Genomic DNA, 22551 nt, shown 5'->3' with positions numbered 1-22551 from the left:
AAAGTTACAAAAAGGACTAAAGAGAACCACTCAAGTATTCAACAAACAGCCCTGTTTATATATAAACATATAATAAAAATAGCCAACTTATGCTGAATTACCTAAGAAGAGTTATTTTCTTTAAAAAAAAAAAAAATAGCCACCCCTTTTACTCTTAGTTAAGAGGGAGGAGCAGCACAGTTATTCCTTTCTATAGCTGGTTTTATGTGTACGAGAACTTTGGCAACTTGAGTGGGGAGACAGAGCACCCACAGTTGCCAAAGTTCATTGCATGGTCTAATAGGTGCATGCAGGGGGCACTTTGTTGTCTCTGGTCATGCTTCTAATTTGTGGCTTGTTTTTATTTTGTCAAATTATCAAATATATATGGAGTTCAAGTGTAGGATCCCATATTTAGTATTAAATGTGGAATGAGGTGGATGGGCCTATGACAGGACCGCCCCCGGATTTCACCCTGAGACCCGGAGAGGTCCTGCGGGAATCCAAAATCAAGGAAAATCCTACCGAAAATTCGGCAGAACCTCCCCTGAAAATGGACTAACCCAAAATTTCAAGACCTGCTAAAAACACTTCTATACCGCAACCACCTCTACCACAACCAAAAAGGGTCTCAGACCCAACAAATTTCACAGAAGATCCAACTTAAAATTTGTAGAGTGGTTATCAGAGCTGCTAATCTATTTCAAGGAATTTTTACAAAATTTAAATGGCGCCTACAAGGTCCAACTGAGGAGATGATTGCAACTGCCTCGACGTGTTTGGCTCGACCTCCACCAAAACTACTACCTGGGGGACAATTTAAGACAAAACAAATAATCCGTGAGACAAACTCAGTGAGTGGACAGTTTAATAGAAACAAAAATAAAAGTAAACTTTCTGTTTCAGAAAATCCTTCAAAACCGCATTTTACTCTAAAACCTCTTGTTACTCTTTGAAATCCCCCAGTTTAAAAAAAACCATCATTTCCAAGCTTTTAGAATATTATAAAACTAAAGGAACTCAAAGTAAAGATAACTCAAAACACTTTTCTCAAAAGCCAATCATTTAATTTATCAAAATCATAGTAAAAATCGAAATCATTATAAAACTCGAAAGATATTTCTCACTTGAAATCCATATTTAAACTCTTGAAAATATCAATTTCATTTTCCACCATGCTATATACCCTGAATAACCTGGCCATACACACGCGTGGAGTAAATCCAACACGTGCAGGCAATATCCTGGCCATACACACGCGTGGAGTAAATCCAACACGTGCAGGCAATATCCTGGCCATACACACGCGTGGAGTAAATCCAACACGTGCAGGCAATATCCTGGCCATACACACGTGTGAATAAATCAGCACGTGCAGGCAATCCTGGTCATACGTGCACACAGAGCAGCCCCCAAAGGGCGAAGCATCCCGACACACGGCCCAAAGCCTATATGTGTGCCATGATGGGTCCCAAAGACCTATGTATCTGATAACCTGGAAGGTACTGCAAAGGGTGGTTTGAAAACCATTTTTTTCATAAACCAAATAATAGATCTCTTTTTTCCACTGACAATAAATCTCATAGTACTTTTCCGATAGAAACTTTAAATCCATAAGCCAATATATGAAATTCGAATCAAATTCAATATACGGGGACCGAAATAATACTTTTCGACAAAAAACGAAATATTAAATAAACCTTGTATATAAAATGAGAAACCAAATTCTTTTTCCAAGCCCAACAACTCGCTAAAACTAACATGTAAATATATGGTTTTAAAACTTATTTATGAACACATTTGAAATTCGAAATCCATCGCCACTGATTAAATCCCAAATTAAAATCAACATCACAGAATAATTAAAATGATACGATTTTCATAACTCATTAAGGATTAAACAACCAACTCAAAGATTTTTATTTCTCAAACAATAACTAGAAAACCAGTATAAATTAAATTATAAACTTCCAATAAACATTTTCAAAAATAAAAAGTCCACTCACAGAGATAGCCTAGCTTCGATCCTCAGCCGGATCATCAAGAGCCGCAGTCGTTTCGCCTGAAAACAAGTTGGATGGAGGCCGGAGGTGGTCGAAACCGACAAAGAGAGGAGGCGGCAGCTGGGTGGTTTTCTGGCGAGTTTTCGCGTGCAGAGGGGCAGCTCGGCAAAGAGGGTGACTGGGAGGTGAAGGTCGGCTTGAGGGGGAGGTCGCCGGTGGTCAGTGTCGGCGGGAGAGTCGCCGGATGTGGGCTGGGTGGCTAGGTTGATCGCGCGCAGGGGCTGGGTGTCTGGGTTGATCGTGCGCAGGGGCTGGCTGGAGGAAGAACCGGTAAGCTGACCAGCGTCGGGGAGACACGCCGGTGATCAGGGTCGGCGGGTGGTGACCGGACTTGGTCTCAGCTGGTGTGTGCAGGAGGTTGTCGAAGAGAAGAGAGGAAGAGAGAGTGCGGGGAGAGAGAGTGTGCGGGGAGAAAAATAAAGGGAGAGAGAGTTCTAGAGAGAGAGAGGGAGTTGTAGAAAAATCTAGAGAGAGAGAGAGAGTGAAATCAGAAAGATTTTCTGATTTTGGGTATTTAAATCCCACTTTGGCAATTTTACAAAATTGCCCCTCACTTCACATGTTTGTATCTTCCAAACCGTAACTCGGATTGGCGCGTGCCGCGTGTCTATGAAATCGTGAGTTCGAAACCTATCTAACGGACCCAAAGTCAAAATCAAAAGCCCTTTTATTTTAAAAGTCAAATTTTGGTCAAGCTTAAATTAAAACAAAAATAAATATTTAAATCAAAAACCCTTTTTATTTTCCAAATAAATCTCATAATCTTTAAAATGCAAATTCCACACCTAAAAAAAATCTCTTAAAAACATAGTTAAATAAAAATTTAAATTTCTAGTGAAAATTTGAGTCGGGTCGTTACAGCCTACTTCATGTAGTTTTTCAACAATTCAAATCGTTTATTTTTTAGGTCTTTATTCATAGATTATCTTTGCGAAAAATTAGTCAAATTGAAAACCATTTGCTTATCTAATTTTGATCAAACAAATAGATAGTTTTATCAAAAATATTTAGTATGTATATATAGATATAGCATGGGTTTGAATTTTCTTCATAAATTTTGTTCTAAGTGTCAATGCATCTGGTTAATATTTGCCCAAATAATAAGTTGGATTGCACTGGCCTGGTTTCATATCACTTGCTGCAAATTAACACCACCCAAATACCCATACATGATTGACTAAAAACAAAACTACATGATTTGCAATCTCACGGTTCTTTATTTTATTTCTTCAATGAAACAAAAAAGAAAATTACATCCGTCGCAATCTCCTTGGAAGCTAAAAAATTTCCATGAAGAATAAGCGAGGTTGATTAAAAAACACATAATGCAGTACGTTGCACCAACAAAAAAAAAAAAAAAAAACATAATGCAGTAGGTGAATAGTGGTTCCTAGCTCTCTGAAATGAGCAATTAATATGACTTCAAATTCAGGGCTCTTTATTCTGATTCAATGCTAAGGGAAAATTAGAACGCCTGGAGAGATGTCATGGAGACGATTTGTAAATGGATGAGTAGCGTAAGGTTTTTTCAATCCCCAAGTCATACTCTTCTTCAATGATTGTGTCCAACATTTTCTTGGACCGGCGGCGCTTGGTGACTGAAATGAACTGTGCTACAGCTACTTCTGTAGTGACTCTTGCAGCTTGTAACTTGGCCTTGTCTTCCATCACAACGATGATAATGGATGGCAAGGCCAATACTAAAAACTAAGTGAAAATTGGTAAGCTGGAGAGGCACAACTTTGAGAGAGATTAATATATGACCGTATAAAATGAGCGCCTTGTTGTAAATTTATATAAGATTGGAATTGTGTGTAGCTTTCATGTGGTCGGCAAGCAGTTATTGTCATGCCTTTAGGCATATGCTTTTGTGAAAAGTTGAAGCCTATCTATAAGATTTATAAAAACCCCTCTTCTGAGGTAACCATGCATGCAAAGTTGCAAACACACCAACTGATAAATCGGGAAATTAATTTAATATCTTCTTCATTCCATGATATGTCAAGATCATAGTGAGAAAGTCCTAGCTGCCTCATAGGGTGCGGTTGGAAATCCTAGCTGCCTCAACACGGCATCTAAGCAGCTACCATAGGGATTCATCTACCGATCACATCTAATTATTCAAGAATAAAGAGCAAAATATGAAATAAATTCGTAGTACTTTTTAAATGTGAATATTATGTAATCCTAATATCACGTGACGGTGAAACAAATAAAATTATAATGTATATAATTATTATAATTTAAAACCCTAAATTCTAAATTTATAAATATTATACACTCATATTATAACACTTAATACCACTTTACAATCACACCACAAAATTTTCTAACAAAAAGAGAATTCGAAGTTTCATTCATTCATTCATATTTTCAATTACCATTTGTAAACAAGCAAGATTGATTGATCACTCATCAGCCATCATTCAATCTGCGGCCCATTGGCTCGCAAGGCCGTGGTCCAACCCAGCCCAAGTCAGCTAGTGCGGCCCAATGACCAGCATTGAGCATTTGAGCTTATTAGTTGAGAAAGTCTAAAGTTGAAAATTTTGTTGTTTTTTCTTTAAGGGTAAAAATTGATTATAAAAATGGATTACAAAGACTTTTTGTCCTAGATTCATTGCTATAAAGAAAAATAATAGAAGCAGAAATGACATTCTGAGAATGACTATATATTATAGAGTCTATGAGTCGTATGACTCTATATTATTGATTATAGAATGCAATTCAAGATTTTATGTCGAAAGCAGTGACATAATGCCATTCAATTGGAAGAGTCCAGAATACCAAATAAAGAAGAAAATTAGAATTTCCCCACCTCGACTATTAACTACTCTGATATGGCATTTCTGGGGCCATTGACCATCCCTTGTTTCTTTTCTTTCAGGTTTCAAATTTTACTATAAATACACATTCTTATACACACCACTACACCACCACGACCCAAAGCTTCATATCCAAAGCTAGTTTTTTCACCCTTGTAACTTTACATCAATCAAGCTTGTTCAGAACTTCAATGGCGGATGAGGTAGTTTTGTTGGACTTCTGGCCCAGCCCATTTGGGATGAGGTTGAGAATTGCACTGGCTGAGAAGGGAGTCGAATATGAGTACAAGGAAGAGGACCTGAGGAACAAGAGCCCACTCTTGCTGCAGATGAACCCGGTTCACAAGAAGATCCCGGTTCTCGTTCACAATGGCAAACCGGTCTGCGAGTCCCTCATTGCCCTACATTACATTGACGAGGTCTGGCACGACAAGGCTCCCCTCTTGCCCTCCGATCCTTACCTCAGATCCCAAGCCAGGTTCTGGGGTGACTTCGTTGACAAGAAGGTAATTTTACTCATTTGTGTTTGGAATATGTTTGATTTGAAATGATTCAAGGATGAGAAATAGGTTGTCTGTCTGTACTTTTGCTTTCATATTATGCTATGTACAAAACATGTTGTTTTGGGATTTTAGGATTTAAATGGTTTAGGTTGTAAGGATTATTATGTTCTGAGTGCTAATATTGTGCTTGTGTCTAAAGGAGGTTGTTTCGTTTTAGGTCTTTAAGGTTTATGTTTGTGATATATATAGAAAGATGCTTAGTTTTGAATATAAGCACAATACAAGTAACTGTTTAATTTTGTGCATATTTTGGTGATGGGAAATGCAGATATATGGGATTGGGCGGAACATATGGGGAACAAAAGGAGAAGAACAAGAAGCAGCAAAGAAGGAGTTCCTTGAGTGCTTGAGGATTCTAGAAGAAGAGCTTGGAGACAAGCCTTACTTTGGTGGGGAGACCCTTGGATATGTGGATGTGGCACTTATTCCTTTCTACAGCTGGTTTTATGTGCAGGAGACATTTGGCAACTTCAGTGTGGAGGCAGAGCGCCCAAAGTTCATTGCATGGGCCAAGAGATGCATGCACAAGGAGAGTGTGTCTAAGTCTCTTCCTGACCAGAAAAAGATCTATGAATTCGCCCTGCAGATGAGGGTTAAGCATGGAATAGAGTAGATCATGTGCTTTTTCTTTCTGTCTAGCTTTCAAGTTTCAACCTCTGTTGGGTTGTTTATATTTGCAATAACAGGGCACTTGACCAAGCCCTCTACAGTATGAGGTACTTTGTTGTACCTCTGGTCATGTTTGTTTGTCGTTTAATTTTGTAGTCAAATTATCAAATTGTTGTAAACTTGTTAACTTTATAGCAAGAAGTTCAAAAATATACTTGATGAAATTTCTTATCCTAAATGTGAGCTTTATGAATCCTGTTCTTGTGTCATTACTCATTACACACCTGCTTTTTTCACTACAATAATTAAGTTGCATTGCACCTGGTCACTTGCTGCAAACTCAAAGAATTCCACACCCAAATACCAGGGGGACTGCATTATGTGCAGCTCAAGAATACTTCCATCAAATCTTACAAAGGGAGGTGTTAGGTTCTTGGTGGAAAATTGCTTTATTATTTTTTTAAATTTTATAAAAGAGATAATTGGACACAATTGGGAAAGGTTTAGGTAGGTGCAGACGTCAGTGTTCAAAATATCGCCCGACATTCCGAAATGTCGTTTTTCGGAGTAGCCGATACCGATTGGGGGTGTAGCAAAATCTTCACCCGTATTCCCGATATTTCGCCGATATCACCCGATATTGGACCGATATTCACCGAAATTCAAAGGAAAAAAATTGAAAATAAGGGGGAAGAATGAGAAATTAGCCCAATTTTCCATACCCATGTAGTAATTAAGAACCCTAATCAATGAATTAACATCATAATATCAAAACCCATTCAACCCCAAACTAAAACGTTCAATAAATTGCACCAATTTTTGAGAGTTGTGGCACCCAAACTTTGAGCAGAACCTTCAATCAGCAGCAGTGAGCTTTGTGAAGGTGAGTCTCCTCTTTCTATGTCTCTGTCTCTCTGTCTCTCTGTCTCTCTCTCTCTCTCTCTCACTCACGCACTCACACACTCACACTCTCTCTCTCTCTATCGCACGTTGGACTGTCCTCATGCTTTGTAAAGATGCTATCTCATTGATTTATGAGTGTTGGGCTTTTAATCTATCTCAATGATTAATGAGTGTTGGGCTTATAATAGGTTTTTAATTAGTGGGTTTGGACTCAAACTTTTATCACCAATTTTGAGTTTAAAATAATATTAAAAGTTTGAGCTCTAAATTTACTAATTTTTGTAAGAGTTTTTTATTAGTAAAATATTGCAATTTTACATTCTAATTTAAAAGGGATAACATTCTAAAAAAAATTGAAACCAAATTGAGATATTCATATAACCATAATAGCACATGGCCATATAACAAATTGATTAAAATTATAATGTGTATAATTATTAAAACTTAAAATCCTAAATTCTAAATTTATAAACGTCGTACATTCGTATTATAACACATAAATTAATAATACCACTTCACAATCACACTACAAAATTTTCCAACAAAAAGAGAAACCGAAGTTTCATTCATTCATTCTTATTTTCAATTACCATTTGTAAACAATCAAGATTGATTGATCACTTTGGCAAAAAAAAAAAAATTGATTGATTGATCACTCATCAGCCATCATTCAGTCTGCGGCCCATTGGCTCCCTAGGCTTTGGTCCAACCAAGCCCAGGTTAACTAGTGCGGCCCAATGACCAGCATTGAGCATTTGAGCTTGAGAAAGCCCAAAGTTGAAAATTTTGTTATATATTCTTTTAGGATAAAAATGGATTATAAAATTTACAAGTAAAAAAAAAAAAAAAAGAGGACATAGGTCTAAAGTTTAAAGTTTTGAACTTTAAACTTTAAACCATCCACGGATAGGAGTATAGGACTAGACTTTTTGTCCAAGATTCATTATTATAAGGGTAAATTACACGCGAATACCTCAAGTATACACTCTTGTTCACTTGAGTACCTCAATAAAAAAAAGTTGCTTAGAGGTACCTCAACTTCTGATTTTGCACACCCAGGTACCTCCGTTAACTATTCCGTCAGGTCTGTCATTAATTGCCTACGTAGCACACTCACATACCTTTAAAAAAATGCCACGTTGACAAAAAAATAATAAAAAATAAAATAAATTTTAAAAAATGAAATAATTATTTAAAAAAACTAAAAAAATTAAAAACAAAAAACAACCTAGCCACCTACCCCTCTGACGTCAGCCACTCTACCGCCGACCCACCCACCACGCCGCCGACCCACTTAGCCACCTACCCCTTCTCTCATCTCTCTGCCTCACTCTCTCTCTCCTCGCCCCTCACTTTCTCTCTCTGCCTCACTCACTCTCTCCCCGACCGAGCCACCCACCCCCTCTCTCTCCCCTCTCCTCTCCTCTCTCTTTGTCTCACTCTCTCTCTCCTCGCCCCTCACTTTCTCTCTCTGCCTAGCTCACTCTCTCTTCGACTGAGCCACCCACCCCATCTATCTCCCCTCTCCTCTCCTCTCCTCTCCTCTCCTCTCATCTCTCTCTACCTCACACACACACACACACACACACTCTCTCTCTCCTCGAAACCCCAGCCCCAACCCGAGCTCTACCCTCGTTCAGATCTAAGAGAGAGAAAGAGAAACAGAGGGAGAGAGAGTGACAGAAAGAGAAAGATGGAGCTGGTGGCCGGAGAGGGGAGGAAGGTGGGTGGGTCACTGGGTTAGGTGGCCGACGCCGGGGGGGGGGGGGGGGCGGAGGGATAAGGGATCGAGGCTAGGCTGGGCTTGGGCTGGGGTTTCGGGGAGAGAGAGAGGAGAGGGGCCGGGAAAGAAAGAGAGTGGGTGGCCGGGTGGGTCGGCGGCGTGATGGCTGGGGTCGGAGTGGTGGGTGGCTGGGTTGGGTGGGTCTCGAAGGGAGAGGTATCAGGCGGATAGAGGCTGCAAGCCTGCAACTCCATTTTTTTCTTTATTTTTTTGTTTTTTGTTATTTTTTGGTTTTTAATTTTTTTAGTTTTTTTAAATAATTATTTTATTTTTTAAAGTTATTTCATTTTTTATTTTTTTTGTCTATGTGGCATTTTTTTAAAGGTATGTAAGTGTGCCACATAGGCAGTTAACAGCAGGCCAAACAGAATAGTTGACGGATGTACCTGGGTGTGCAAAATAAGTAGTTGATGTAACTCTAATCAACTTTTTTTTTTTTATTGAAGTACTTAAATGAACAAAGATATATATTTGAGGTATCTGTGTGTAATTTACTCTTATTATAAAGAAAAATAATAGAAGAAGAAGAAATCACATTCTTAGCCCAGTTTATAGGGTACGCCTCTATATTATAGAATGCAATTCAAGATTTGATGTCGAAAGCAGTGACATAATGCATTCAAATGGAAGAGTCCAGAATATCAGACAGAAAAATAGGATTTCCCCACCTGAGCTATTAACTACTCTGATATATTATGGTATTCTACTATTCTCCATTTCTGGGGCCATTGACCATCCCTTCTTTCTTTTCTTTCAAGTTTGAACTTTTACTATAAATACACACTCTGATCCACACCACTACACCACTACACCACCACACCACTACACCACTACACCACCACCAACCCACCCAAAGCTAGTTTTTTCACCCTTGTAACTTTACATCAATCAAGCTTCTTCAGAACTTCAATGGCGGATGAGGTAGTTTTGTTAGACTTCTGGCCCAGCCCATTTGGGATGAGGTTGAGAATTGCACTGGCTGAGAAGGGAGTCGAATATGAGCACACGGGAGAGGACCTGAGGAACAAGAGCCCACTCTTGCTGCAGATGAACCCGGTTCACAAGAAGATCCCGGTTCTCGTTCACAATGGCAAACCGGTCTGCGAGTCCCTCATTGCCCTTCAGTACATTGACGAGGTCTGGTACGACAAGGCTCCCCTCTTGCCCTCCGATCCTTACCTCAGATCCCAAGCCAGGTTCTGGGGTGACTTCGTTGACAAGAAGGTAATTTTACTCATTTTTGTTTGGAATATGTTTGTCTGTTTATATTTTTGTCTTGATATTATGCTTGTAAACAAAACATGTTGTTTTGGGATTTTAAGATTTAAAATGTTTAGGTTGTAAGGATTATTATTTGGGATTTATATTAAAAATTATTAAATGGGAATACATACTCTGTTTTATGTTCTCAATGCTAATATTGTGCTTGAGTCTAAAAGGAGGTTGTTTCCTTTGTCTTTAAGGTTTATGTTTGTGATATATAAAGAAAGATGCTTAATTTTCAATATAAGCACAATATAAGTAACCCTTTAATACGAAAAATACAAGTAACCCTTTAATTTTGTGCATATTTTGGTAATGGGAAATGCAGATATATGAGATTGGGAGGAAGGTATGGACAACAAAAGGAGAAGAACAGGAAGCAGCAAAGAAGGAGTTCCTTGAGTACTTGAGGATTCTAGAAGAAGAGCTTGGAGACAAGCCTTACTTTGGGGGTGAGACCCTTGGATATGTGGATGTGGCACTTATTCCTTTATACAGCTGGTTTTATGTGCAGGAGACATTTGGCAACTTCAGTGTGGAGGCAGAGCGCCCAAAGTTCATTGCATGGGCCAAGAGATGCATGCACAAGGAGAGTGTGTCTAAGTCTCTTCCTGACCAGAAAAAGGTCTATGAATTCGCCCTGCAGATGAGGGTTAAGCATGGAATAGAGTAGATCATGTGCTTTTTCTTTCTGTCTAGCTTTCAAGTTTCAACCTCTGTTGGGTTGTTTATATTTGCAATAACAGGGCACTTGACCAAGCCCTCTACAGTATGAGGTACTTTGTTGTACCTTTGGTCATGTTTGTTTGTCGTTTAATTTTGTAGTCCAATTATCAAATTGTTGTAAACTTGTTAACTTTATAGCAAGAAGTTTAAAAATATACTTGATGAAATTTCTTATCCTAAATGTGAGCTTTTATGAATCCTGTTCTTGTGTCATTACACACCTGCTTTTTTCACTACAATAACTTGCATTTCACCTGGTCACTGGTTATAGCAAGTTTTCAAAAAGGACGAATGAGAAGTAGAGAACCACTCAAGTATTCAACAAACATCCCTTTACATATATAAACATATAATTTAGAACAGATATATAACAATAGGCAGACACATCAAAATGTCTGTATTACTTCACCCAAAAAAAAAAAGGCGTCTGTATTATTATTGCACGACACATATATCCTTTTGACATAACACATTCAGCAGACACACCAAAGTATCTCACTGGAAAATTACAAGAGCAGCCTATCACTTTATAATTTATTGCAGGACTATCTAACATGGTGGTGGTGATAGCAAGCTAGCAGAGGCCATCTTCTTCCTCGATTCCACACCAAGCATCTTCTTCATACCAAGAGCGTTTCATACACTTTTTTCTGGTCAGGTAGAGATTTGGACACACTCTCCTTCTGCATGCACCTCTTGGCCCAAGCAATGAGCTTGGGGCACTCTGCCTCTATGCTGAAGTTTCCAAAGGTCTCATAGGCATGAAACCAGCTGTAAAATGTGATAAGAGCAATGTCCAAGAACCCAAAGCTCTCACCCCCAAAATAAGGCTTGTCTCCAAGCTCTTCTTCCAACAGTTTAAGGGCTTCAATAAACTCCTTCTTGCCTGCCTCTTGTTCTTCTCCTTTTGTGGACCATATCTTCCTCGAAGCATCATATACCTACAATTTTTGGAAACATTTGCATCACCAATTTTTCACCATATCATTCAATGAAATGAAAAATAATGTTATTACTATGCCTACCAACACTATTCAGTTTTTAGTTTTCTTTTTCCCCAAAAAAAAAAAAAATATTCCACTTATTCATCCAAATGCGAAGAATGTAATATTGGAGTTGCTTTGTGTTTTTCAACAGTCCCTCCATATACAAAAGTATGCCATCTAGAAAATGAGAAAAATCAGTCTCTCATTCATGTATATCTTTGCAATTTGGTCCAATCAATTGCAATTCTTTTAAACCCAAATCACATCCAACATGAAATAAAATTGCAAACGAAATATACAAAATGAACAAGGGAAAAACGAAAAACAAAAACCAAAAAGTTACCTTCTTATCAATGAAATCAGCCCAGAATCTGGCCTGAGCTCTCTGGTAAGGATCAGAGGGAAGCAAAGGAGCTTTATCCTTCCAGACCTCATCGATGTATTGGACAATAATGAGCGACTCACAGACCGGTTTGCCGTTGTGGATGAGAACCGGGATCTTCTTGTGAACCGGGTTCATCTGCAGAAGCAGTGGACTCTTGTTCCTCAGATCCTGCTCTTTGTACTCATACTTGACACCCTTTTCTTCCAGAGCTACTCTGACCCTCATCCCAAACATGCTGGCCCATAAGTCCAAAACCACAACCTCCGCCATTGACACAGACTTCTTCTTCCTCTTCTAGCTAGCTTGTTGCTCAACTCAAAGACTGAGTGCAAAGTAATGTCTAATAAAAGATATGCGAGGCAGGCAGGTTTTTATAAGGTGTTTGAGGTTTGCTTCATGTGGTAATGTCGTACGTGGCTCATTTTGCGAGCGGTGTATGGCATGTTCTATGTCGTTTTCTTAGAATGGTATATGCTTTCAACCTTCCATGGTCCTTCCGGACATGTCAATATATATATGTCATTGCTTTTGTCGTTGCACTACCACTACATGTGGATTATATTCGATACAACTATTTCTACCATATTTCTAACTTTCTTAAGTCATATTATCAACTGTTGAACCGTAAAAAAATTAAAAAAAAAATACAAAGGTTGAGGTTGAGATAAGATCCCCATATGTCATGTGCCACATTAATTTCAAATGAAAATAAATTGAAAAGTGAGATAATGTGGATTTATCTGAAAGCTTAATTATCTCTTATCTGATGAGTTTAAATTTAAATGGAGAGAGTTATCTCATCTCCATCTGATCTCATCACTTGGACTTCCCATGGACTCTATAAATAGAGCATAAGGGGTTCAGAAAAAAAGAGAGGAGAGAAGGGGAGGAGACCGAAAGGCTGAAGGAGAAAGTACAGAGAGAAGAGAGAATTACTGCAAGACCGTTGCTGTTCAAGTTCAAGGTAGTGGCTCTTGGCAGTGTTCTTTCTTTTAAGATGGGGGTTCAGGTCAGAACCCCCTACAAATCACTTTTATCTCAAAGTGGGGGTTCTGGTCTGAACCCCTCATAAATCCGTCTCATCTCAAGATGGGGGTTCTGGTCTGAACCCCCCATAAATTGCTTTCTCTCAAGATGGGGATTCTGATATGAACCCCCAAAATTAATTTTCTAAGCTGGTGGTTCTGTGCTGAACCCCACAAAAGAAATCACTTCTTATGCCTTCAATTGCCAACCAGATTAGGAGAAACAACAGATCTCCTTTTACAAAGAAATCAAAGTCGCGCTTGAAAGTATATCCAAGTTCCCAAGATGAAATTGGCAAGCCAACTAGTCAAAAAAAGAGACGAAAATAAAAGGTGGTCTCTGACATGTTGTGAAGCCAAGGAAAAGATGTGATGTTGCTTCCATAGTGCTTCACGTGAGAAGCCAAGAAAAAAAATCAAGTTGGGCCCGTAGTAAAAAAAAAAAGGGCAAAAGAAAGAAAATGAGAAAAACAAATTAAATGAGGCTATGGCAATGTAGCACAATAAAGAAAAAAGGTGCTGCACTTCTGCCAGCAAAAGCCAAATGTGCCCCTCCAAAGAAAAGAAAAGAAGAAAGGCTTCTTTCAAGAGATGGGTATTTCCCGTACAAGACCACAAAAGAAATTATGGTTCTAAATTATAACCATGCAGCAAAGTGGAAATAAAGTCAAGCTCCAGGATACAAGAAGAAATCAATTTGTTGGATTCTTATCTTCAATAAGTAAAGGAAAACAAAGTCTTAGGGAAAATTAGTGGGTCCCACGTGAAGCTTTTCTTGGGCTTGTCTTCAATTTGCTCTGAATAAAAATTGCATGTTAATGCAATTGTGCTGCCAACAAAATTAGATATTGGACCTCATTCCAACATTATTAAATCACCTGTACTGGGGTCACAAATCCAGTGGTCATGTTTTCAAAGTACATTTGCCCATTAAAAATATAAAGAGTATCAATTAATAAATAATTGATACAAAGATATTAATTAGTGGGCACATAACCAAATTCATGTTAGCCCATTATAAAAATGTGTCATTTAACAAATAAATGGTACAAAAATATTAATGGGCACATTTTCTTCCAAATCCCAAATTCAAACTCTTAAATTGGTACAAAGCCAACATTCTCAAATTGTTACAAAACCAACTCTCTCAATTGGTACAAAACCGAAACCAAATCCAAACCCCAAATTTAAACTCTCAAATTGGTACAAAACCACCTTTCTCAAATGGTACAAAACCATCTCTCTTAAATTGGTACAAAACCAAATCTCTCAAACTCAAATCCTAAATTCAACCCCAAATGGCACAAAGCCAATCAAGTCAAATTCTTTCATTGAACTACGTGTGGTTTGATCCTGCAATGGGTACGTAGGCAACCTAAAATATGGGTGCAACCACAGCTGCAAATAAATTCCTTTTCAATAGGTCTTTCACCTATTAAAAATCCAAACACTCACAAAGTGATCCGTTGGTTTCATTGCAATTGGAATCAAAGGGTATTCCCTTAAGTCAAGGGACTGTAATTAAGAGATGCACTCCATCTTGAATGGGTCGTACCCAAAATAATAAAACCCTCCTTCCATAAATGAATTTGGGTGAAATTATGTTGGGTAATATTTATTATTTATTTAAAAATTTTGTTCAACATAATTTTTGGCACGCCCAGTGGGACCCATTCTCCCTTTCATCTCCAATATAATGGAACTAATCCTTTATATTGCATTTGCCTCTCAGGAAAGTCAAAGGAGACAGAGAGATAGATCAAATGGCACCACAAGTCACAATCTACTTCCATGAGCTCTCAGCCTCTCAAACAGAGAGCGGATGCTCGAAACATGCTGGTTACCATACCACATTTGTCATCGATCAAGCACCATTTTCAAGCAACGTTCCAAGGCTAAATGCTGGAGTCAAAGCTAAGGTCACCAAGGCCCAACAAGTAAGGACTTCATCAAAGAATGCCACCAAAACTTCAAAGAAGCGGATGGCAAGAGCTCTAAGGAAGAAAGCCACAAAAGCTAGTGCTGTTGAGGTTGCTAAAGCCATTTCAAAAGTAGCTGTTGGAGCAACATCCACCACAGCCAATGCCAGCAAGGCCAAAAGTCACATAGTCACCAAGACTGCCCAAATTTTGATTGGGTCTATACCAATCAACTTGACCATTACAGAGTCAACCATGATAATTTCCAGCAAAGAAGAAGAGGAGGTTCCAACAAGCCGAAAGGCCGAGACCCTCAAATCTACACAACAAGCATTAATGGAAGCTACAACAACACTTCCACCACCCATTAAAAAAGACATCATTGACACAAGTGCCCAATCCCAAGTACAAGATTTTGGTTCACATTCTACCGACCCACACATGGGGCATGGTAGAGATGTTCAAGGACCATACCCATGGGGGCAGTCAACAATGAACGAGCTTGTGGACCCGAAGAAGGGGGCATTTCTTGAGTCCCAGGTCGAGCCAAGACCCCACCTAGTCCCCATCATTCCTGCATGGGTCTGGGCGATGTCATATGGGTACCCAGAGGATATGTCGATCCCAAATGATACCTCTGAAGATGAAGACCCAGCATGGTCTTCCAATCCTTTGTATGGAAACGCTGAGTCTTTCTTTCAAGAAGAGGAAACTCTAAAGAAATCAACAACCCAGTCTCATGTGTCCAAGACAAATGAGGACGTAAAGTCCGAATACATGTCAGTTATGGTTATTAGCGCAATGAGTATTAAGGAACAAAATCAAGAACTGCAAAGAAAGATTGCTGAAAAAGAGGCAGAAATGAAAAAATTGAAAGATGAACATGATGTAGAAATAGCAAGATTGACTGCTAAATTAGCCAAGGCTAATGTCAACAATAGTGGAAAATCGGAAAAAGGACAGGGTTCCACATGTCCGCTTACTAAAAAGGACATAGAGTCACTGGTAGCTGAAGGAATCAAGAAAGCTCTGATGTCCCAAAATCCACCAATTCTTGGGTATTTGAAACCTTACCCGGACCACTACGATGCATGCCCATTCCCTAAAAATTATCATAAACCAGTCTTTGATAAGTTTGATGGGATAAACGGCTCTCCCCTTGAACATCTAGCTCATTTCTATTCAGCTTGTGGGGAGACTTCACGGTCAGATGCCTTGCTCATAAGGCAATTTGTTCAGTCGCTCAAAGGATCAGCTTTCACCTGGTATACTCATTTACCACCACATTCCATTCACACATGGGAAGACATGCAAAAAGCATTTCTAGCTCAATTTGTCAACGTCAAGAAAAAAGTCACACTTCTTGACTTGACTGAAGCTAGGCAAGGTCCCTATGAGAATGTTAATGAGTTCATTGCCAGATGGAGAAGCCTTAATGTTCAATACATAGAGAAATTAAGTGAACAATCTGCAGTACAAATTTGTTCAAGTAATCTCTTGCCTGAGATAGCGTCATTTGTCTGCGCTCGAGAACCCCAAACGTTTGATGCATTAGTCTCAAAGGCATGCAACGTTGAAAAACAAATTGCGCGCCAGAAAACCATAACCCAAGAGGTGTACTCAAGACATGAGACAACTGACAGTGAGGAGGAGACCGAGTCAATGGCTACCTTTGCTGAAATTGACAAAAAGTCTGATAGAGGCAAAGGAAAAGAGGAACCAAGGGAGCTAATGCTCAAAGAAAGGAAAGAAGCCAAATTCACCTTTGACGAAGAGGATGTCGAGGAAATATTCTTTGAGCTTCTCAAAGCCAAAGCTATCAAGCTTCCCGAGCCAAAACGACCGAATGAAGCCAAGAAGGCAAATAGCTCCGGATATTGTCGGTATCATCAAGTTACTGGTCATTCTACAAAGGATTGCAACGTTCTCAAGAATATAATCCAAGAAATGATTGACAACAATGAGATAGTGGTGGATTTAACTTAAAGCCACATGTTTCAAAAGAAAAAGAAAGAAAAAAAAAAAAGGAGCTCGCTAGGCTGAAAACCCGAAAGGGCGGTCTAGGCAAAAGTTAGAGCAAACCCGTTGGATTGAAAACCCGAAAGAGCGGTCCAAGAAAAAGTTAGGGTTGAGCTTAAAAAAAAAAAGGGGCCTGTTGAGCTAAAAATCCAAAAGGGCAGCTCAAGCAAAAAATTAAGGCACAAAAAAAAAAAAAAAAAAAAAAAAAAGAGGAGCTCGCTAGGCTGAAAACCCGAAAGGGCGGTCTAGGCAAAAGTTAGAGCAAACCCGTTGGATTGAAAACCCGAAAGGGCGGTCCAAGCAAAAGTTAGGGTTGATCTTAAAAAAAAAAGGGCCTGTTGAGCTAAAAATCCAAAAGGGCAGCTCAAGCAAAAATTAAGGCACAAAAAAATAATAAAAAAAAATTTCTTCCCCAAATCAAAAGGGGTGAACTACGTATGGCTTGATCCCTTAAAAGGGTACGTAGGCAATTTAGCCTCAAAAGCTAGATGCAGCCGTAAAATCTCAAAATTCACTTTTCTCCACCAATAGTATCTGCACGTGATTAAACTGCTGTGTACTACAAAGTCTTCCATTTATGTTATGGACAAGTTGCAAAGAAGCCTTAAGCGTGTCTTTATAAATGGATCTCAAAAAGAAGAAATTTCAAGCCTCGCACGTGCAAAGCCGTTCCACGCACGATGCTTGAGGGGGCATCTGTTGAACCGTAAAAAAATTAAAAAAAAAATACAAAGGTTGAGGTTGAGATAAGATCCCCATATGCCATGTGCCACATTAATTTCAAATGAAAATAAATTGAAAAGTGAGATAATGTGGATTTATCTGAAAGCTTAATTATCTCTTATCTGATGAGTTTAAATTTAAATGGAGAGAGTTATCTCATCTCCATCTGATCTCATCACTTGGACTTCCCATGGACTCTATAAATAGAGCATAAGGGGTTCAGAAAAAAAGAGAGGAGAGAAGGGGAGGAGACCGAAAGGCTGAAGGAGAAAGTACAGAGAGAAGAGAGAATTACTGCAAGACCGTTGCTGTTCAAGTTCAAGGTAGTGCCTCTTGGCAGTGTTCTTTCTTTTAAGATGGGGGTTCAGGTCAGAACCCCCTATAAATCACTTTCATCTCAAAGTGGGGGTTCTGGTCTGAACCCCCCATAAATCCGTCTCATCTCAAGATGGGGGTTCTGGTCTGAACCCCCCATAAATTGCTTTCTCTCAAGATGGGGATTCTGATATGAACCCCCAAAATTAATTTTCTAAGCTGGTGGTTCTGTGCTGAACCCCACAAAAGAAATCACTTCTTATGCCTTCAATTGCCAACTAGATTAGGAGAAACAACAGATCTCCTTTTGCTATATTGTTGAACGCAAAAAAAAAAAGGGAGAGAAAGAACCCAACCAATGAAATAAGTTGCGGCTTACAAAGAAATCAAAGTCGCGCTTGAAAGTATATCCAAGTTCCCAAGATGAAATTGGCAAGCCAACTAGTCAAAAAAAGAGACGAAAATAAAAGGTGGTCTCTGACATGTTGTGAAGCCAAGGAAAAGATGTGATGTTGCTTCCATAGTGCTTCACGTGAGAAGCCAAGAAAAAAAATCAAGTTGGGCCCGTAGTAAAAAAAAAAAAAAGGCAAAAGAAAGAAAATGAGAAAAACAAATTAAATGAGGCTATGGCAATGCAGCACAATAAAGAAAAAAGGTGCTGCACTTCTGCCAGCAAAAGCCAAATGTGCCCCTCCAAAGAAAAGAAAAGAAGAAAGGCTTCTTTCAAGAGATGGGTATTTCCCGTACAAGACCACAAAAGAAATTATGGTTCTAAATTATAACCATGCAGCAAAGTGGAAATAAAGTCAAGCTCCAGGATACAAGAAGAAATCAATTTGTTGGATTCTTATCTTCAATAAGTAAAGGAAAACAAAGTCTTAGGGAAAATTAGTGGGTCCCACGTGAAGCTTTTCTTGGGCTTGTCTTCAATTTGCTCTGAATAAAAATTGCATGTTAATGCAATTGTGCTGCCAACAAAATTAGATATTGGACCTCATTCCAACATTATTAAATCACCTGTACTGGGGTCACAAATCCAGTGGTCATGTTTTCAAAGTACCTTTGCCCATTAAAAATATAAAGAGTATCAATTAATAAATAATTGATACAAAGATATTAATTAGTGGGCACATAACCAAATTCATGTTAGCCCATTATAAAAATGTGTCATTTAACAAATAAATGGTACAAAAATATTAATGGGCACATTTTCTTCCAAATCCCAAATTCAAACTCTTAAATTGGTACAAAGCCAACATTCTCAAATTGTTACAAAACCAACTCTCTCAATTGGTACAAAACCGAAACCAAATCCAAACCCCAAATTTAAACTCTCAAATTGGTACAAAACCACCTTTCTCAAATGGTACAAAACCATCTCTCTTAAATTGGTACAAAACCAAATCTCTCAAACTCAAATCATAAATTCAACCCCAAATGGCACAAAGCCAATCAAGTCAAATTCTTTCATTGAACTACGTGTGGTTTGATCCTGCAATGGGTACGTAGGCAACCTAAAATATGGGTGCAACCACAGCTGCAAATAAATTCATTTTCAATAGGTCTTTCACCTATTAAAAATCCAAACACTCACAAAGTGATCCGTTGGTTTCATTGCAATTGGAATCAAAGGGTATTCCCTTAAGTCAAGGGACTGTAATTAAGAGATGCACTCCATCTTGAATGGGTCGTACCCAAAATAATAAAACCCTCCTTCCATAAATGAATTTGGGTGAAATTATGTTGGGTAATATTTATTATTTATTTAAAAATTTTGTTCAACATCAACACATTTCTAATAGAAATAAGACTATAAAGAGTAAGACGAGTCTTTTTCTTTGACTGTTCTGGTATAAAGGGTCTGTATTGATACAAAAGAGTGTTAACAAAAAAGGGGTTGAATCTACTCTAAGCAAAAGGGGTTTTGACTCATAAAGTTTTGCAGTGAGTGTGAGATGAAATTATGTGTGATCGAGAATAAAAGACTAGTATTCACCTTTGAGAATAAAAGACAAGTATAGATATTTACAGATATTTAAAAGAGTGTTGTGCCAAAAAGGCTTGTATTTCTATAAAAAATAGAACCATTGAAGTATTTATATTCGACAAGTAGCCGAAAAATAACTTAGAACACATTGACCAGACACATCAAAGTGTCTGTATTATTATTCTCATGATGCAAATCCTTTTCAGACAACATTCAGCAGACACACCGAAGTGTCTAACCATAACACACCGCACTAGAAAGTACTCAAGCTCAAAGGAATCAAAGAAAATTACAAGAAATTAAGCAGTGCCCATTTTGATTTCTTCCCTCTATTCCACACCAAACAACTTCAAGTAGAGAGTAAATTCATACACCTTCATTTGGTCAGGCAGAGATTTGGAGACACTCTCCTTCTGCATGCACCTCTTGGCCCAAGCAATTAGCTTGGGGCACTCTGCCTGTATGCTGAAGTTTCCACAGGTCTCATAGGAATAGAACCAGCAGTAAAATGTGACAAAAGCAATGTCCAAGAACCCAAAGCTCTCACCCCCAATTCCCAAAATAAAGCGCGTCTCCAAGCTCTCCTTTCCAACAGCTTAAGGACTTCAAGAAACTCTTTCTTGGCTGCCTCTTGTTCAAGAAACTCCTTCTTGGCTGCCTCTCCTTCCAACAGGGTACTTGACCAAGCCCTCTACCGTATGGGGTACTTTGTTGTACCTCTGGTTATGTTTCTTTGTCGTTTAATTTGGTAGTTAAATTATCAATTTGTTGTAAACTTGTTAACTTTATAGCAGGAAGTTTAAAAATATACTTGATGAGTTCATGAAATTTCTTATCCTAAATGTGAGCTTTATGAATCCTGTTCTTGTTACACATCTGCTTTTTTCACTACAATAAGTTGCATTGCACCTGGTCACTTGCTGCAAACCCAAAGAATTCCACACCCAAATACCAGGGAATACATTATGTGCAGCTCAAGAAGCTATCACTTACTTAGTTACTTCCTTCACATCTTACAGTGGGAGGTGTTAGGTTCTTGGAGGAAAATTGCTTAGGTAGGTGGACATGGAGGTTGGTGCAACTAAGAATTCCCCAACTTCCTTTCAAAATATTATTCCCCTTAACTATTTCATTTTTTTGTCAAGATTCCCCTTAACTATTCTGATGTAATGATATTCTCCATTTCGGGGGTCTTGCTTTCAACTTTAACTCTAAATAAATACACACAATGATATATACACACCACCCAAGTTTGATATCTAAAAGCTAGTTTTTTCACCCTTGTAACTTTGCATCCATCAATCTTCAAGACTTCAATGGTGGATGAGGTTGTGTTGTTGGACTTCTGGGCCAGCCCATTTGGGATGAGGCTGAGGATTGCACTGGCTGAGAAGGGCGTACAGTACGAGTACAAGGACGAGGACTTGAGGAACAAAGCCCACTCTTGCTGCAGATGAACCCGGTTCACAAGAAGATCCCAGTTCTCAATCACAATGGCAGACCAATCTGTGAGTCCCTCATTGCGCTTCAGTACGTTGACGAGGTTTGGAACCATAAGGCTCCCTTGTTGCCCTCTGATCCTTACCTCAGATCCCAAGCCAGTTTCTGGGCCGACTCAAGAAGGTAATTTTAATCATTTGTGTCTTTGGAATGTGTTTGATATGAAACAATTGAAATGATGAGAAATATGATTGTCTATCTGTTTATACTTTTTGTGTTGTTATTAGGTCTATAGGAAAAAGTCTTGTATGGTACGACCAATATCAGAAGCATAATATCAGTAGGAACAATATAAGTAAAAGATCTGAAGTTGCCTGAATTAGTATAGAATAGGTAAGGGTAGTCTCTAGCCTTGTATTTCTAATTTCTGCAAATTTTGGTGATGGAAAATGCAGATATATGTGACTGGAAGGAAGATATGGAGAACAAAAGGAGAAGAACTGGAAGCAGCAAAGAAGGAGTTCCTTGAGTGCATTGGGTTGTTAGAAACTTGGAAGGAGAGCTTGGAAACAAGCCTTACTTTGAGGGTGAGACCTTTGGATCTTTGGATGTGGCACTTATTCCATTCTATAGCTGGTTTTATATGCGCGAGATATTCGGCAACTTCAGTGTAGAGGCAGAGCATCCAAAGTTCATTGGATGGGCTAAGAGGTGCATGCACAAGGAGAGTGTGACCAAGTCTCTTCCTGACCAGAAAAGGGTCTATGACTTTGTTCTGCAGCTGAGGGCTGAGCTTGGAATAGAGTAATATGAGAAAGCAGGGCTATTATAAAGTGGATCAGTGTGATTCCAACTTGTAAGATTATTTGCTTTTTCTGTCTTTCAAGTTTCAACCTCTGTTGGGTTTATATTTGCAATAACAGGGCACAGAACCAAGCCCTCTACATATAGAGCACTTCATATTTCTTTGTTGTATGCTTTTGTAGTCAAATTATCAAATTGTTGTTAACTGTTATTGTTAATTATTGTGTAAGAGCT

At 38.7% G+C, this 22551-nt stretch overlaps 3 protein-coding genes and 2 pseudogenes across 5 annotated transcripts; 4 read left to right on the top strand and 1 right to left on the bottom strand.

Moving 5' to 3' along the window:
* Positions 1–4961: 4961 nt before the first annotated feature.
* Positions 4962–6277, top strand: LOC147297781 (putative glutathione S-transferase). The gene is made up of 2 exons (XM_086230222.1): positions 4962–5373; positions 5699–6277. Exons 1-2 carry the CDS (start codon positions 5059–5061, stop codon positions 6041–6043), a joined length of 660 nt encoding a protein of 219 aa, XP_086086348.1. The 5' UTR covers positions 4962–5058; the 3' UTR covers positions 6044–6277.
* A 3303-nt stretch (positions 6278–9580) lies between these two features.
* LOC147297780 (putative glutathione S-transferase) lies at positions 9581–10895 on the top strand. Its single transcript, XM_086236143.1, has 2 exons — positions 9581–9949; positions 10317–10895. The coding sequence occupies exons 1-2, from the start codon at positions 9635–9637 to the stop codon at positions 10659–10661; spliced, it is 660 nt and encodes a 219-aa protein (XP_086092269.1). The 5' UTR covers positions 9581–9634; the 3' UTR covers positions 10662–10895.
* Positions 10896–11031: 136 nt separating this feature from the next.
* On the bottom strand, positions 11032–12433 carry LOC147297779 (putative glutathione S-transferase; annotated as a pseudogene). The gene is made up of 2 exons (XR_015121120.1): positions 12044–12433; positions 11032–11655 (listed from the first exon to the last, which is right to left on the bottom strand). The product of XR_015121120.1 is annotated as a putative glutathione S-transferase (transcript).
* Positions 12434–15092: 2659 nt separating this feature from the next.
* On the top strand, positions 15093–17015 carry LOC147297778 (uncharacterized). The gene has a single exon (XM_086239180.1). It carries the CDS (start codon positions 15093–15095, stop codon positions 17013–17015), a length of 1923 nt encoding a protein of 640 aa, XP_086095306.1.
* A 3230-nt stretch (positions 17016–20245) lies between these two features.
* Positions 20246–22521, top strand: LOC147297777 (putative glutathione S-transferase; annotated as a pseudogene). Its single transcript, XR_015121130.1, has 2 exons — positions 20246–21696; positions 21969–22521. The product of XR_015121130.1 is annotated as a putative glutathione S-transferase (transcript).
* Positions 22522–22551: the final 30 nt, after the last annotated feature.

Source organism: Dryas octopetala, chromosome 1 (assembly GCF_963921425.1).
Source record: "Dryas octopetala chromosome 1, drDryOcto1.1, whole genome shotgun sequence".
Taxonomy (NCBI): Eukaryota; Viridiplantae; Streptophyta; class Magnoliopsida; order Rosales; family Rosaceae; genus Dryas; species Dryas octopetala.
This window is presented reverse-complemented; position numbering and strand designations above follow the sequence as displayed.